The 16,395-nt window shown below is 55.4% G+C and overlaps 1 protein-coding gene across 3 annotated transcripts in view; it reads left to right on the top strand.

The window, feature by feature from the left end:
- The window catches only part of RAB11FIP4 (RAB11 family interacting protein 4), a 119,160-nt gene extending 109,849 nt beyond the window's left edge, over nucleotides 1–9,311 (top strand). For all 3 annotated transcript variants that reach the window (XM_066363770.1, XM_066363771.1, XM_066363772.1), the window contains 3 exons: nucleotides 958–1,101; nucleotides 2,132–4,935; nucleotides 5,354–9,311. In XM_066363770.1, coding sequence (XP_066219867.1) covers nucleotides 958–1,101; nucleotides 2,132–2,248 — 261 coding nt within the window. In that variant the 3' untranslated portion in view covers nucleotides 2,249–4,935; nucleotides 5,354–9,311. The remainder of the gene's footprint in view (nucleotides 1–957; nucleotides 1,102–2,131; nucleotides 4,936–5,353) is intronic.
- The last annotated feature ends 7,084 nt before the right edge of the window (nucleotides 9,312–16,395 follow it).

Raw genomic sequence — 16,395 nt, forward strand, 5'->3', positions numbered from 1 at the left:
GCTCGGGCAAGGCGGCATACCTCTGTGCTCCGCCTGGTGGAGATTTCTGGGTCTTTCCTTGGCATCCATAGTAAAAAGTAGACACCACTCTTCTGTCCTGGGCACATGAAGAGGAGAGTGAGACTGTGCTATGGTCTCCCAGTGAATCCTGAGCCCAAGGCGCCATGTCAGATGGTCTCTCCTACATAGGTCTCTCCTATATAATTGGAAACCAGTCAGGGTGGGGGTGGCGGGCCCAGGAGGGGCAATGACCAAGTGAGGGAGTGATGGTTGCTGAAGCCCCACGCTTAGCCAGTTCTGTGGGCGGGAAACTGCTGTATAAATCACACCCCTCAGTTGGCTGCACCCAGGTGTTCTCACTCCCACAATAATCTTAAGACCCAGCTCCCTTCGTCCACTAGGGGGAGCCCGAGGTCACAGGTGTGAGCCAGTAGGTACCTTTAGGCAAAAGCTAGGCTAGAGCCTGGGGCGGGTAGACGGGTCTGTTCTGGGCACTGTGGGCACCGGGTGCCGTGGGCGGTGTGCTGGGGAGTGACGAGGCACCTGGAAAGTGAGCTCCCACGAGCAGGATTCCTGAGCCCGCTGCGGGAGGAACTGAGGAGATGAGCCAGTCTGCCAGCCCAGAGGGCCAGTGTCGGAGGAGCCACTGGGTGGGCAGTGTCCCCACACAGGGCCTTGGGGCTCCACTTCTGGTCCATTCAGCCCCAGGGAAGAAGGGGGGGCCAGAAACCGTGCTCCTGCCTGGACACTTGGCTCCCCTGAGCAGGGCTGTGACTTCTAAGAACCCCTGGACCTCCCAGGACCCAGCTCTGCCCCCACCCCAAGCCTGGCAGAGACCACATCATCTGGGGGTGTCCCGACGAGACGCACAACTGCGGGGAGGGTACTGGTGGGAATCAGGGGACAGTGGATGCAGGCAGTGGGTTCCAGTGGGTTCTGGATGCTTCTTACTCACAGGAGAATCATAAACTACGGGATCAGAATGACGACCTGAATGGACAGATCTTGAGCCTTAGCCTCTACGAAGCAAAGAACCTCTTTGCCACCCAGACCAAAGCCCAGTCTCTGGCTGCGGAAATAGATACAGCCTCGCGCGATGAGGTAACGTGCCCATTCGCTCGCGCTCTCACTTTGGGGCCTGGCCCTCCTCTGAGTCCTGCCCCATCCGCACCTGCCACAGTGTGGAGCCCAGCTGCCCAGAGCAGGAAAAGAGAGCCAGGGTCTGGCCCCCGAGAGTCCCCACCTGCAGCTACCCTGAGTGACATGGCAGAGCTGCCGGAGGAATTATGTCAGCTCTGGTTTCCTGCTCGTGGTGGGAGGAGCTCTCAGATTTGGGAGCAGGGTAGAGTTTAAGTCTTAGCTAGAAATGTGCTAAAATGGCCAGTGGATGTCATTAACTTTAGGGGAGTCTATAACTCCTCTCCTCCAAGCCAAGTGGGCAGGGGTCCTAGCATTTCCTGAGTACCTGCTGGCAGTATGTCTTCACCTTCTGAACAGATTGAGACCAGGACCCAGGATCCCTGAGCCTGTGGAGGGAGAGGAGCCCAGGCCTCTAGCAGCAAAAGTCCTGTCTTTCTGCCCCACTGGGGTGTGGTTATGAAAGTTCAGGTCTCCAAAAATACTTCGGCTACATTTCACATGAATCTAAGTCACTGGCCCCTTACACAGAGCTAAGCTGAGCCCTGGTCTCTGGGAGTTCTCAGATGAGCCGGGGCAGATGCAGCATTTCAGTGTCATCCTAAAGGACTGGTCAGGAGCTGATCTGGGGAGGGGCACTGGCAGGGCCAGGGGTTAGGGGGCCATTCCAGGCAGAGGACACAGCCTTACAAGTCTTAGGGCCCTGGGACTTTGGATGTCAGTCTTGGTTATAAATGCCGTTGGCCAGTGTTCTCAGCTTTTACCAAAAACTTACCCACACCTGGGCCCTTCCACAAACCAGTTAAGTCAGAATCTCTGGGGTGGGGCCTAGGCATCTGCATAGGTCACCTCCTCAGATATGAGCTGAGCTGAAAACTTTAGACTCATGTCCTGGCATCCAAGTGCTGAGGCTGGTTTGGAGGCTGCCTTGCCCAGGGTCTCCTGATCTCTGTCCTCGGGCACTGGCTCTGACCGTGTCTCCCATCTCCCTCAGCTCATGGAAGCCCTCAAGGAGCAGGAGGAGATCAACTTCCGGCTGCGGCAGTACATGGACAAGATCATCCTCGCCATCCTGGACCACAACCCCTCCATCCTCGAAATCAAACACTGAGACACGGGTGCTGGCTGCAGAGCGGCCTTGGGACTCCAGGACCAGAGGGCAGAGCCTGCCTGAGGACGCGGCCCGCACGGGCCTCACATGCACACTGTAGATGTATCTCTGGCTACCACATGACGTGTGCTGGTGTGGATGTGGGAGGTGCACAGCAAGGGGCGGCCATGCTGCTGTGGCTGGGGTGACACCTGCAGTTAGCTGTCCATGCACCTCGTGGTCCTTTTGCGGGGGCAGAGGGTCCTAGAGGTTGCGGGGGGCAAGGTCAATCAGGAGTTACTGTAGTAACAAGAACTGGAAGCTCATGTTTCAGATACTGGATAAAATGATTCTACCTCTGGGGGTGAGAAATCCGAAATACCCGAGGGAGATAGGCTTTGTCGCCCCACCCCATTTCCCCTGGGGGTAGGAGCAAAATCATCTTTTCTGGGAGGTCAAATGCCCAACAGCTGCGTCCTCGCCCATCTCTTTGGCCACCTTTGCAGCCCAGGTGCTCGCGCTCAGAGAGGAAGAAGGGGCATTTAGGGGAACACGAGGAGGGGCCCTGGCCAGCCCCCTCCCCGGCTGGCAGCCTGTGATGCTTGTGCACAGTGTCTCAAGGACTCGGGCCTGCCGACGAGCCACCTTCATTCCGAGAGTTCTCGAGTTCTCGGCAGTTTGAGAGTCCTCCGTACACTTCCCCACCCCTGCTCACCTACCTCTCCCTGTGTTTTGTTTTTAAGACAATGTTTTGAGAAAAGCAGCATTCACTTGGCCGGGAAGCAAAGGGACTGAAAGAACGCAGAAGGAGGCTGAGGGACGGGGCGGTGGGCGGGTGTTAAGGTGGTGTTGACATGGGCAACCCAAAGACGCGATTTTCAGGGAGGACCACGCTCACCTCCCCATCGGCCCCCTTCCCCTGGCTGCATTTTAAAAAAGCCAGGATGGACCGTCTGGCTGCCTGTGCGGACTGGCAGTGGGCCTTGCTCACCAGTCCCGGTTCTGGGCCCAGCCTGGTGACAGCAGGCCTCGGGTTTGGATGTTCAGAACCAGGGCTCTGGGTTAGGCTTAGCTCGTAGTGAGGCCCCTGCGTTCCAACTTGGAGAAACACACCTGTGGTTCGATTGTCAGCCCCGGGGGACGCAGATGTGGTGGGAGACACAGGCCAGGAAGTTTCAGGGGAACCCCGTCTTCCATCCTCGTGACGCGTGTGGGAATTCACCTTCACTCCGGACTTGCAGTGCAATCTTTTTCCAGGCAGCTGGGAGCAGACACGGTACTTGTCTTTGAGTTTGTCCAGTATTTCTCAGTTTCCCATGGCTGTGATTCGTCTTTGTCATCCAAACATATGTGAACACGGATGGTCTTTATTCCCCCCCTGCAGTGTGCTTTCATTAGCACTTCTAGGGAGTGTAAAAGGGAAGGTGTGGGCACATGGGGCCGGACGGAGGGGAGTCTGCGGAGAGGACAGGGCGGTGGAGGGTGGCGAGGGCACCTGGGGTCGTGGGTGTGCTCCCTGCGCACAAAGGCAGGGTGCTGGCGCTGTGGCCAGGATGCAACCTTCATTCCGTTCCAATCAGCTTTTATTTTTGTTGGCTCTTGTGACTTCTTTTTAAGCAATACGTACAGGATTTGTTTCTTGCTGCAAATAATAGGGCTGCGTTAGTCTGAGCCAGGAGTTTGGGGCCACCCACACCAGCAAGACTGGGACAGGGGTCAGACTTTAGGGGAGTTTCTCAATCCTTCAGGACACGTGCGTCCCTGGCCTCCCCTGAGGGTCTGAGCAGTGGCGGTGGAAAGAAGGCATGAGGAGTAGGTCTCCTGAGAATTTGTGAATAGGAAGGTGTGGCCATGAATTATTGAAGAGGACAGAGGAGTCGTGACATGGTCTTGGTCTGGGTTTGACTTGGGAAGGAGTGCGGTAGAGAGGCCAGCCAGGTCAGGTCCTGGGCTGCTGGGGGCTGGCCCCGGGGAGGAGCAGTTTACGTGTAAAACTCTACGAGCTCTTCAGTGGCACTGACGTGGATAGCGGGCCACCTTCGAGGGCCTGAGTTGCATCCGATCACCAGAGGAAAAGGAATTTCTGTGGGGTAAGAGGGCGGGAAGCGCTGTTTCCTGAGGAAGCACCTCGTCTGAAAGGCCCCCTGGGACCTGGCACAGCGCTTGGGGTCTCTGAAGGAGGGCGACTTTAAAATGGGACTGAGTTCCATGTCATACACCTCAAGTTAAACCAACCTTCTAACTTCGTCCGGAATATCTCAACCGAGTCTGTCAAATTGGCTTTTTAAGATAACTTTTTAAACATACTCTCCTGTGCTTGAAAGCTAGCCCGAGGGGGGCAGCCGCCCTGGGGGTCCAGCCTCCAGCCTCTGGGCCGTTCTGGGTGGGGGGAGGGGCGCTGGGGCAGGCCCTGCTTTCTCCCGGCGTTTTCTCCTCCCTCGTTTGTTTCAGAGAGTTCTGCTCTTACTTCCCAGTACCCAGCCGGTTACATAGAAAACAAGATGCGAAGTGCCCTTGCCCTTCCCCCTTCTTCCCCCACTAGATGGGTTTTCCTTGCTTCTCTTGCTTCTAAGCTTTAAGGCAGTGGTTTTCAACCTTTTTACACTTGGGGGCAGGTGAAATTAGAATTATGTTGGGAACCACTAAGGCAGAAATAAGATCATACAACATCAGGATGGTTGACTCGTTAGCAGACCATCACCCTGGTGGTTGAAAAAACACTGCTCTAGCCCTGGCCGGTTGGCTTAGCGGTAGAGCGTCGGCCTAGCGTGCGGAGGACCCGGGTTCGATTCCCGGCCAGGGCACACAGGAGAAGCGCCCATTTGCTTCTCCACCCCTCCGCCGCGCTTTCCTCTCTGTCTCTCTCGTCCCCTCCCGCAGCCAAGGCTCCATTGGAGCAAAGATGGCCCGGGCGCTGGGGATGGCTCTGTGGCCTCTGCCCCAGGCGCTAGAGTGGCTCTGGTCGCAACATGGCGACGCCCAGGATGGGCAGAGCATCGCCCCCTGGTGGGCAGAGCGTTGCCCCTGGTGGGCGTGCCGGGTGGATCCCGGTCGGGCGCATGCGGGAGTCTGTCTGACTGTCTCTCCCTGTTTCCAGCTTCAGAAAAATGAAAAAAAAAAAAAAAGAAAGAAAAAACACTGCTCTAAAGGACCCGGCAAGACTTGCAACCCAGGGAGCCGTGGGCAGCAGCAGCTTGTCCTGGGCTGACCCCCTGGACCTGTCCCCAAGGCCCCTTTTCTTTACACTCTCAGTCTCTTCTGAGTGTGTATTCCTGCACCACCGATAAATTATTCCTTTACTTGTTTAAAAAAAGAAAAGAAAACAAGATGCCCAGTTGCAATGCCGGTGGCCGAGGCCATCAGGTTCACACTGCGTTCGGGCAGACGGTAGAGGAACTGCGGAGTGGGGAAGCGTCGGGCCATTGCCCAGTTATTGGAGTTCGCAGAGACTGGCGAGCACATGAACAGAGGGAAACTGCTTTTTGCGGTGGAGGACAAGGGATGAGGAAAGTGGCCTCTCACAGTGGTGACTGAGGGAATCGGGGAACCGCACCTCGCAGTGGCCGTGACAGGAGAGCCATCTGGGAGAATCGCCCCCAAGGGGAAGCACCGGTAGCTTTTCCTAAAGACACACACCTGGCTCTCTGCCACGTGTTCCTGCACTAATTGTGCGAAGTGCTTGCAGCCAGGAAACCAGTGAGCAAGTGGAACACAGCTGTTTTCCCCACACCAGTTAGATTTGAATTTTAGGTAAACGACAATAATTTTTTAGTGGAAGTAGGTGCCGTGCAATGCTTGGCATGTTTTTAAAACAGCGAGATTTTTGAAATTCTGATACTTGGGCCCAATCCCCAGAGGTTCTGAGGTGTGGCCTCGGTGACTATAATGTAACTGGGGGTCGGTGTGGGTGTTGGTTTTGTTGCTGTTTCCGCTAAACCCCAGTCAGGATTCGCCCGGCCTGGTGTGAAGTCGGGAAGTGTTGGGGAAGGGGCTTCTGCATCACACTCACACTGTGTGACACAGGGCTGACCTCGCACTCAACTCAGAGCCAAACAGAATTCGCGGAACCAGCAAGTCAGTTTTATAAACAGTTGCTGATAGAAAAGGAAGCACTTGCAGCTCTAGCCAGGCCCTGTTCCGCGGGAAGGTATAAGAAACAAAGTTCCAGTAAAAAAAAAAATGTTTTTAAACTTAGACTTGGCCAGAGTTGGACAAGGTATTTTATTTTAAATGTGTTAGATTATTTCCAAATTTTAAGAAGGGAAATTTCCTTTAGCTTTATTTCTGACCTATTCAAAACACAAAGCTCGAGAACCTTCCAAAGGTTTCACCTGGACCTGAAACAGTGGTTCTCAGCCCTGGCTGTGTATTGGAATCACCTGGAGGTATTTTTAAAATTCTGCTGGCTGGCCTGACAGCTCCCTACACACACACACACACACACACCACCCCCCAGCTCCCTACACACACACACACCACCCCCACACCACCCCCCCCCCCCAGGTTGGAATTCAATGAGTGTGGGTGTGGCCCAGGTATCTAGATGTTTAAAGAGCTCCCCAGGTGCTGCTGATGTGTAGACAAGCATTTGAGGCCCTGGCCATGAAGGTCCCTGGTCTGAGATAGAGAAAGGGGTGGCTGTTAATCCAGGTGCTGGGTAATAGTGAGTTCTGCTGGGTTGTTGGTGGCTTTTCCTGATAGGAGGTCGGATGGTAAGAAGTTAGCAGATCCCTTGCCCAGAATGGGAGGCCAGATGCCTTCAGGAGCAGGTGGATCCAGCTGTTCTTACCAGCCTGGGGGTTAGCAAGCTTGAGTGGGCAGGCCTGCCTGGTGCCCACGCAGTCAACGGGTGGCACGTGGCGGGAGGTAAGAGGGGGGGTAGAATGGTGGGGTAGGGAGCTGACAGCCTCAGAAACAGCAGTGGCTTACTCCCACAGCTGGGCGGGAGGGGACACTGGCTTTGTGGGCGTTGCCCCTGATCTGTTTTCATCTGGGTGGATGAGGGTCGTCCCAGCTCCTCCCCTTAGTAGTCAAACCACAACCAGGCTCCAGGCGCTACTACCCTGGTGAGTCTGATTGATTCCCGGGCAGTCAGGAGGGCACAGCGTGGACGCGTTTGTTGCAATGAGGGACTTAATAACTGACAAAAGTCTGCAGGGACAAATGGGGCCTGTGGATCAGGGAGAAATTAGTCCCTTTTTTGTGCTCTGTGGGTTTGTGTATTTAATGCATTAGCAAACTTAAAGCCAAAAGCTAATTTTAGATGTGATTGGAACAGGAGAGGTTGTTGGATGGTCACTACCCAAGGCAGACGTTGTTGCCCGCACAGATCTGCAGTGACTCTTTTAAAGGGCGGAGGTGGGTTTTAGATTGAGGAGGGGCCACTCAGTGGTGTCAGCCTCCCAGCCTTCCTTCCTTTGGGCTTCGAGCAGCCCCTCTACGGTTATGATTCAAGCTGGTGAGACTGAGCCATGCCTGCTGATAGGCCGCACACTAGGGGCCACTCTGTTCATGGTCACTTTAAGCAAGCCCCTTCCTTTCACTGATCTTAGGGGTCTCCAGGCCCTGCCCTCCTGCTCTGAGTGTGTGCATGAAAGGGCAAGAGCAGGAGAAGCCCGGACCACAGGCCTGCCCCAGCTGCATGGCAGGACCTTCTGCCACACTGCTGCCCACCTGGAAAACCAGGCTGCTGTCTAGATAAGGTTTGTTTCTAAAAACGTAAACCCTGGTGAAGCATGATGCAACGTGATTCTGATGCTCCTACCTTGTACTTCTCTTTCCATTATGACTGTAACAGGGATGTCTTCCCCGAGCCACCAGGAGGGGCTGGCAGGGGGTGGCATCCCACGGCCACCCCTGCGGGATCTCAGTGCTGCTGTCCCAGGAACCGTGCCTCCTCCGGGGCCTCTGTTCTGCTGTGCTGCACAGGCTGTGTATTGTCTGCATGGTTTGGGGTCATTGTCCTTGTGCCTTTTTCTTCCCTGTCACCACTGTACAGGATTTTCCATGTTCCCACTGCCCCCTTTTCTACATCCTCTCATTTACCCTGGCCCTTCCCGAGCCCTGTACATGTGTACATAGTGTTCTACTGTGTGTCCGCGTGCCTCCGCCACGTCGGTCTGCTCCCCGCCGGGTCTCCTGGCCACTCACCCACAAGGATCAGGCTCTGCTGCCCCTTTGCTCAGTCAGCTGTGCCGACACGGTCACTTTGTACAGCATTTTTCATTATAGTCTTAAGCTTGGGGGGCTCGGACCCACTTAGTCCCTCATTGGCCTGCTGCTCGTTTAGAAGCCTTGCGCACCAGAAGAGGGTGGCTGTGTAAAGCGACTTCTCCCACAAACCTCTCCCTGTGTTGGTGTCGGTATTTATAGAAAGCAGAGCGCACCGTCCTAACCTAGGGCTCCAGCCCGGCAGGGATGTCATAGGTCTGCAGCAGCTCCCGAGGTCACCGGAGGGCGTGCCCCTGGCCCCAGAGGAAGCGCTGGCTGTGTGACTCCCAGCACCTGGCATCGGGCTTGGGTTCAGGCCGCTGCCCTCCGGTGTCTCAGACAGCTTCAGACCAGTGGGCAGAAGGAAGAGGCTTCTTGCTGCTGCCCGTCTGCTGTTAACAACTGCCAAGCTCTTCCTCGTCTGCTGAAGGTGCTCAGACCAGGGTGCCATTAAATACCTGACCGATGTCGGGACCGCCGTCCAACCGTGCATTGCTGCGACTCGCAGCCTGTTGGCTCCCTCCGTTCCGGCTCTTCCTGCTTCCTCGGCTGGGTCTCCTGGGGGCCCATGTGGAATAAGCTGTACGTGTGGCCTCCTGTGCAAGGGTTGGATGGCTTTGTCTCTCTGGGGTTCCGCCTGAGTCTTCCCCGGGAGCCTCCGCCTGGAAACAGGCTCAGCTTTTGGGACAGGCGAGACCTCCACCTCCAGGCCCCCAGGTGGAGAGAGTGGGGTGAGGCCCCGAGGCTGTGTCCCAGGGTCCCAAGCACTCAGCCTGCTTCTTAGCCAAAAAGGAGCAGGCTCTCAGAGGTGGGCTCCTTCAGGAACTAGTGTACAGACCAAGGTGTAAATAAACAGTTTGCTTTTCTTGCCTGACTTGATGGTGAGTTTCTGTGGTGGGGGAGGGAGGGCGGGAGCGGTGAGGCCTGAGTCCAGGGCTCCTGGGGAAGAACGGGCCTCACCCAGTGTGTCAGGGTGTCCGGTGCTGTCCCCCACGGCTGGGCGTCACCCTGAAGACTTTCAGCCTGCTGTCCCTAGTACAGGGTTCAGGAACCTTTTTGGCTGAGACAGCCGTGAACGCCACATATTTTAAAATGTAATTCCGTGAGAGCCATACAAAGACCCGTGTACCTTACGCATTATCCAATAAAAATTTGGTGTTGTCCCGGAGGACAGCTGTGATTGGCTCCAGCCACCCGCAACCATGAACATGAGTGGTAGGAAATGAATGGATTGTAATACATGAGAATGTTTTATATTTTTAGTGTTATTTTTTTATTAAAGATTTGTCGGAGAGCCAGATGCAGCCATCAAAAGAGCCACACCTGGCTCACGAGCCATAGGTTCCCGACCCCTGCCCTAGTAGGCGCAGGGCCGACCCCAGAAGCTCCAGTAACTCCACCATCCGGCCACGGGGCTGTGAGGTGCGAAAAGTTTGTCCTCACTGCAACCATGTCCTCTTTCCCAGCAAGGGCCTCCGCTTACTCTAGTCATTCTCAGGTTCCAGTGCCATCCACTGTGACTCCCCTGGGTCACAGGCCCAAGTCCTTCACTCGAGCCTGGGTTCGTGCTGACCTGCTGGCACTGCCACGCCCTGGAGTATTAGGGGGGCTCCAGTCAGGTGGCCCAGGCCCCAAATTTCTATGCCCTCCTTGTTTACCCCTTCCTCTTGGAATGGGATTCCAGGTGTCAAAGGGGTTCACAGGTCACCCAGGCCCAGCTTCTGAAGATGAATCTGCGCTCCCTATTGGCCAGACCCTTGTGCTTTCCCTAAAAGGCGTGTGTGCCACGGGTCTGCCGGGGCTCCCTGCCCACTGGATTCCCGTGGCCGCCTGGGCTCCCAGGGGAGGGGTCTTCCAACGCTGGGCGTGGCATGTTCTTCCGGATCTTTACTCCTTCCCACCTCTTAACGTGCCTTCTTTCCTTTCCAATGAGGGTTGCCAGATTTTGCAAATAAAAATACAGGAGAACCAATTAAATTTGAATTTCAGAAATTACTTTTTTTAGTTTATGTCCCATGCAACTCTTAAAAATTACTCATTGTATGCTGGGAAGACAGCTGTGTTAGGCTTACTCGCTTGTACTTTGATTAGTGCACGAGCACATGGCAGTACCGCATCTGTGTAGACTGCGTAGGCTGTGGGTGTTTGCCCTCGGCGCGGATGGCGGATTGCCCGCCCACCACTGTGAGGGGCCCCCCGTTTTTCCTGCTGCCATGAGAAGCGGCTTTCCCTGCCTGTTGTTCGTCTGCCATCGCCGATGCTCTATTAAAACGGGAACGGCCCACCACTTTCTCTGCCTCCTCCGTTTCTCCACCGTCTGCCCGAATCCAATGTGGACCTGCCTGGCCTCGGCCTCCGGCAGTACATTTTATAATTGAAATTCAAATTTAACTGGGCGCTTTTTTATTTTTTTTGCTTTAGCAATTCTATTCCCAACCCTTGCCTGGGCCCCTCGACTGCCAGCCAGGCGTTTCCAGTTCCTGGGTGCTTGCCTCGCCCCCATTTCAGAAGCACGCTCCTTCTCCACCACAACTTTCTTTGAGGCTGGTCTGCCTTCCCCACCCCAGCCATCCGGAAGCAACCGCTGGCGTTTCCAGAAGCTGTGGCCCCCTTGCGCCCTGTCTTGGGATATGTGTAGAGATCTGGAGCCCTGGAAAGGACTTGACATGGAGGTGAGCACAAGTATAGTCAAGGAAGTAGAAGGGAGCACCATGGTGTCCTGGGGACCGGGGTCGGGACGGGGGCGTTGCTAAAGAATCCCACTGTTAGCTCCCAACTTGCTCGTGTTTCACAGTAAGCCATTAACCGTTTCCTGAGCACCGACTCTGTTCCTGGAAAGATTCCTGGACTTGAAATCAGAGGCCTAGGTTTGGACCCCCACTCCCTGCTTCCTGCGTGATGGAGCGAGATACCCGCCTCTGTGAGTTTCAGTTACCTTGACTATAAAGCGAAGGAGCTGACCGTTCCTTCCGTGAAGCTGCATCGAGGAGTAACTGAGTAGCACGTGTGCAGGCCCCAGATGGGGATCTAGTCAGTGCTTGCAGAACCTGAATCCAGATTTTAGGAGCTAAGACCCACCTTCTCCCCACAGACTCTTCTCCAAGTGTCTCCGCTATTGTATTTCTTTTCTGGAGTGGTCATAAAAACGTAGCACAAACTAGGCAGCTTAAAACAACAGAAATCGATTCCCTCACAGCTCTGAAGGCCAGCAGCCCAAACTCAAGCAGAGTTGGTTTCTTCTGGAGGCGCTGAGGGAGAAGCAGTCCCAGGACCCTCCCAGCTCCTGCTGCCGCCAGCAGTCCTTGGTGTTCCTTCGCTATAGTTGCATCCTCACATGGCCATCTTCTATCTGTGTCCAAATTGCCCCTTCCTTATTAGGACACCAGACAATGGATCAGGACCCATCCTGATTCAGTACAACCTCAACTTGATTACATTGGCAAACACACTATATTTTCAAATAAGGCTATATTCACAGGCACCATGGCTCAGGACTTCAGCGTGTTTTATTGGGGGACACAACTGAGCCAAATTTACTGTTCTGGACAGCCGTGGGAGCACACACTGCCATGTGTGCGGGTTGTGCCCTCTGCACAGGTACGTTCCCACTCACCAGTCCTAGAGAACGTTTCCTGACCATAACATGTCATCCTCATGGCCCCTAGGGGTCACGGTTACTGCGAAGTATTTTGTCAGATCCTACCAACTCACTGGGCCCTCACGTTGAGGGACTTTTAGAGTCATCTGTGACCAGGTCAAAGTCTCCTGAATTGGTCAAGAATACCTGGGCACGAAATCCCTCAACCAAGAAGAGAATTTAATCAGCTGAGCAGTGCTGTGTGTGCCAAGCCCTGCGCCCATCACTGGGAGTCGGTACAGAAGAGACAGCAGAGGCTTCTGTCCTGGGGGAAGGGAAGAGGCAGCAAGGGAAAAGTCCAGAGGGCTGTGGGAGCTGAGGGCAAGGGACTGCAGCCAGCTGGGGACCAGAGACAGCTTCTTCAAGGAAGGGGCGTTTCAGCAGAGCCCTGCAGGGTTGCAGGACTTCGGAACCACACAGTGGGGAGGCTCGCGGGAAGGACAGCCCCTTTGGGGCACTGTGGCTGGGAGGTGGGGCTGGGGAGGCAGCATGGAGCCTGGTGCACTAAACGTAGCTTTCATTCATCCATTAAGCAAATGTTTCATCAGCACCTAATGGATGCCCGGTGTAAGGCTCAGTGCTGGGCTTGTGGGAGTGAGCAAATCAGACCCACTTCCCTCACTCGTGACACAGGTTGCTTCTAGAATGCTGGACGGGAGATTCTCAATGCTGGCTGCACATTGAATCACCTGGGGGAATTTCAAACCACGCAGTCTGAGGCAGACCTCAGGGCCATCATAGATTTGGTTCCAGACCACAGCAGTGCAGTTTAGCCAACATCACAGCCAAGGGCATTGTCATCTTTTCTGATGGTGGAGAGCCTTGCCTTCAATTTGTAAAAGCGCAATAAAACGAGGTCTGCCTGTTTGAGTGGGGCCCCGCCCACCGGTCTGGATTCAGGTGGTAGGGTGGGGCTGGACATTGTGTTTTGGTTTTGGGGGGGTCTTTTTTTTCTCCAAAGTTCCCCAGGTTATTGCAGCATGCAGCCAGGAGTGAGAATCACTGGTGCATAATCATTCCTGAAACCATTTGAGGGGTCAGGGGAGACTTCAACCGCTGACTGAAGGAGGAGAAGGAGGTGCCGGTGAGGGCGGGTGGGGAGGACACAGGAGCAGGAACAGGAGGCGTGGAGGCCTGAGGAGAGCCTGCAGGAGTGGAGCGCAGGGCCGGCACCTGCTGAAGGACGGAGCCCGCGGCTCACACCCCGGCGTCGGACCCGCTGGGCTGCTGCGAGACGAGTGAGTGACGGAGGCAGCCTGGGCTCAGGTGAGACCGGGCTGTTGTTGTTTTCTGAGTGAGATGAGGGGCTGGAATCATGAGGTTTTTGTGGTCACTTGGAAGGGGACCCAGGCTTCTCACAGCCCTATGGGGAGAGCCTTGCCCAGACAGCCCCTCTCCAGAAAATGACTAAACTACAGCCCAGAGTGGGGAAGGCTCGTCTTGCAGCTCCTCACTGTACGGCCCCGGCTGCAGGCGTGGCACCTCTAGCCCTTGCTGGGTCCAGAGGCCCGTGGTCAGCAGGGGCGTGGCTGGTGGTCAGCAGGGGCGTGGCTGGTGGTCAGCAGGGGCGCCCAGTGGTCAGCAGGAGTGCTCAGTTCTCAGCAGGGGGATGCCCGGTAAGGGTCAAGGCAGGTTCCCTTCCAGTCAGTCCACCTGGACGTCTGCGTTTTGATTTTCTAGCTGTGGACCTGTGGGAGTTGGCGTCATGCCTCCCTCTCTTCGCCCCTCTCCTGTTTGGCCTACAGGAGGCTATGATGAGGTGGTTCATGTTAGCTTACCTAGTTAGGGCTTGCTGCATTCCGGGCAGTGTTCTAAGTGCTTGCCACGTTTTAAATCATTTAATCCTCATAACAACCTCAAGGTGGGTGGTGGGAGCATCCGCATTTCACAGACAAGGAAACTCAGACATATGGTCAACCTAACTAGCTACAACTCACCCAGATTCACACTCAGGTGTCTGGTGTGAGAAGAATTGTTCCAGAGCAGGACTCAACTGACTCACCCAAGGAGTGGGTTGCTAGGGGGTGGGGTGGGGTCCCCTGCCGGCTGGGAAGACTTCAGAGAGAAGGCAGCCATATGCTGAGCCCTGGAGCCTGGGTCGGCTCTCTGTGAGCTCTCTGGAAAGAGGACCTGGCAGGGGGCAGCTTGTGCATCCTGTTTGCATGGAGCAGGAGCAGAGGCCCAGGAAGGATGGTGCTTCCGCTGCGGGTCAGCCCAGCTGACTGGGCTGCACTTTAAGGTGGACAAAGGGGTCACCAGTGCTCCAAGCCCGTGGGGCGAGGATGTGGGCCTGCTAGGGCCCAGGAAGTTCAGAGCCAGCCTCAAGCCAGTCCTGCCTGGAACTAACCAGGTGGCTGGGTTGGGGCTGCAGGAGGTTCCTCTCTGTCTCCTGTTATCCTTGGTTTGTCCCTAGCTTTCACTCCAAACCCTGACTTTGATATTGGGTTCATGACATTGGTGTGGCCTCTGGGTTTAAAAAAACATTAGTGCTTCTGAAAGGGCTAAACCCAGAGAGCAAAGGTGCTGAAGCGGATGAGACTGCTCTCTCTAGCCCGTCTGATGGATGGCAGTGAGCCCCAGGTTGCCGTGAGAACCTCAGCCCCCGTGTTCTGCCCAGCAGCCCCCCTCTGCTCCCACTCGGCTTTCCCAGGGTCTCCAGGCCAGCATGCTGCCCCAGAGCAACAGCGAGCTCTGCTGGTGGCTGGCAGTGTGTTTTGGCCTACAGTTGCGGAAGGGGGTGTTGTGAATGTCGACTCTGGAGGCAGTCAGGGCTGGAAGAAGGCCTGTCTCACTAGAGAGCCCTCCAAATGAGTCTATTTTTTGAGCTGGTGGTGAAGACAAAGGAGACTCACCTCATCTGTAGGATCCAGCCCCAGTGCTGAGCATCGGTCAGTGTCCGCACTCACCGTATTCAGGACATATAAAGAACTCCTACAACTCAAAATTGGAAAATAAGCCAATGACTGATCGCTATGGGAGAGCGTCTCCAAAAATAGTCACACTGACTTATTCTCTTCCTACGTGCAGGCCACTACCTATTGAGAGGTGGAGTTTAGTTCCCCTCTCCCTGAATTTGTCTGGCCCTGTGACTATTTTGATCAATAGATACAAAAATGCATCAGTTGCGACAGAATGGACATTCTGAGATTTCTCAACTCTGGCCTTAAGTAGCTTGAAGGGAGCTTCTGCCTGCTTCCTCCTGAAAGGCCCCTTCTTGGAGGCCAGCTGCCATGCTCAGGAAGCCCCAGCAGCCACACGGGGAACCAAGGTCCCGAGCAAACAGCCCTCACTGAGCTCCCAGCTGGTGTTGGCCGTGGGAGCGAGGCCTTCCAGCCATCCCAATGCCCCGGCCAACACCAGGTGGAGCAGAACTGCCTGTGCAACCCAGAGAAACAGGTAAAACAATTAAGTTCTCATTTGAGGCTTCTGTGTTTTGAGATGGTTGGTTACATAGCAATAGATGGACGAAACAGCAGGCCTTGAGCACCTTCTCCTCTACTGGGCTTCCTGCCAGACGTTCCAAAAGGGAATCTTTCCCAAAAGGAATCCAGCCAAGCAGGACCCATCTTCGGGGGGATGACTTGGTCCATAAGTTCTCTGACCTCAACCAGGTAAATCTCCTCTAACTGTCCAGGACCGTGGAGAACTCTGCCCGCCCACAACAGCAGGTCATGTTCAGGGAGAGTCCCGGGGGCTGCAGCTGCTTAGCAGGGAGCTCGCTGAGGCTGCAGCCTTGTTTGCAGGCTTCCGAGGAGCCTGGTTTTTTTTTTTTCATTTTTCTGAAGCTAGAAACAGGGAGAGACAGTCAGACAGACTCCCGCATGCGCCAGACCGGGATCCACCCGGCACGCCCACCAGGGGCGACGCTCTGCCCACCAGGGGGCGATGCTCTGCCCATCCTGGGCGTCGCCATGTTGCGACCAGAGCCACTCTAGCGCCTGGGGCAGAGGCCACAGAGCCATCCCCAGCGCCCGGGCCATCTTTGCTCCAATGGAGCCTTGGCTGCGGGAGGGGAAGAGAGAGACAGAGAGGGAAAGCGCGGCGGAGGGGTGGAGAAGCAAATGGGCGCTTCTCCTGTGTGCCCTGGCCGGGAATCGAACCCGGGTCCTCCGCACGCTAGGCCGACGCTCTACCGCTGAGCCAACCGGCCAGGGCCGGAGCCTGGTTTTATCTAGCTCCCATGAGGCACTTGTGAGCTCTCTCAGCCCCTTTGAAGTACACAGCCACCTGTAAGCTTTGTGTTAAGAGTGATTATCTACAAGTGGAGGAGTCAGGAAAAGGTAATTGAACTAAACACTGAGGAGGGGAAGAAAGAGAGAAA

The sequence above is a fragment of the Saccopteryx leptura genome, chromosome 2 (assembly GCF_036850995.1).
Source record: "Saccopteryx leptura isolate mSacLep1 chromosome 2, mSacLep1_pri_phased_curated, whole genome shotgun sequence".
Lineage (NCBI taxonomy): Eukaryota > Metazoa > Chordata > Mammalia > Chiroptera > Emballonuridae > Saccopteryx > Saccopteryx leptura.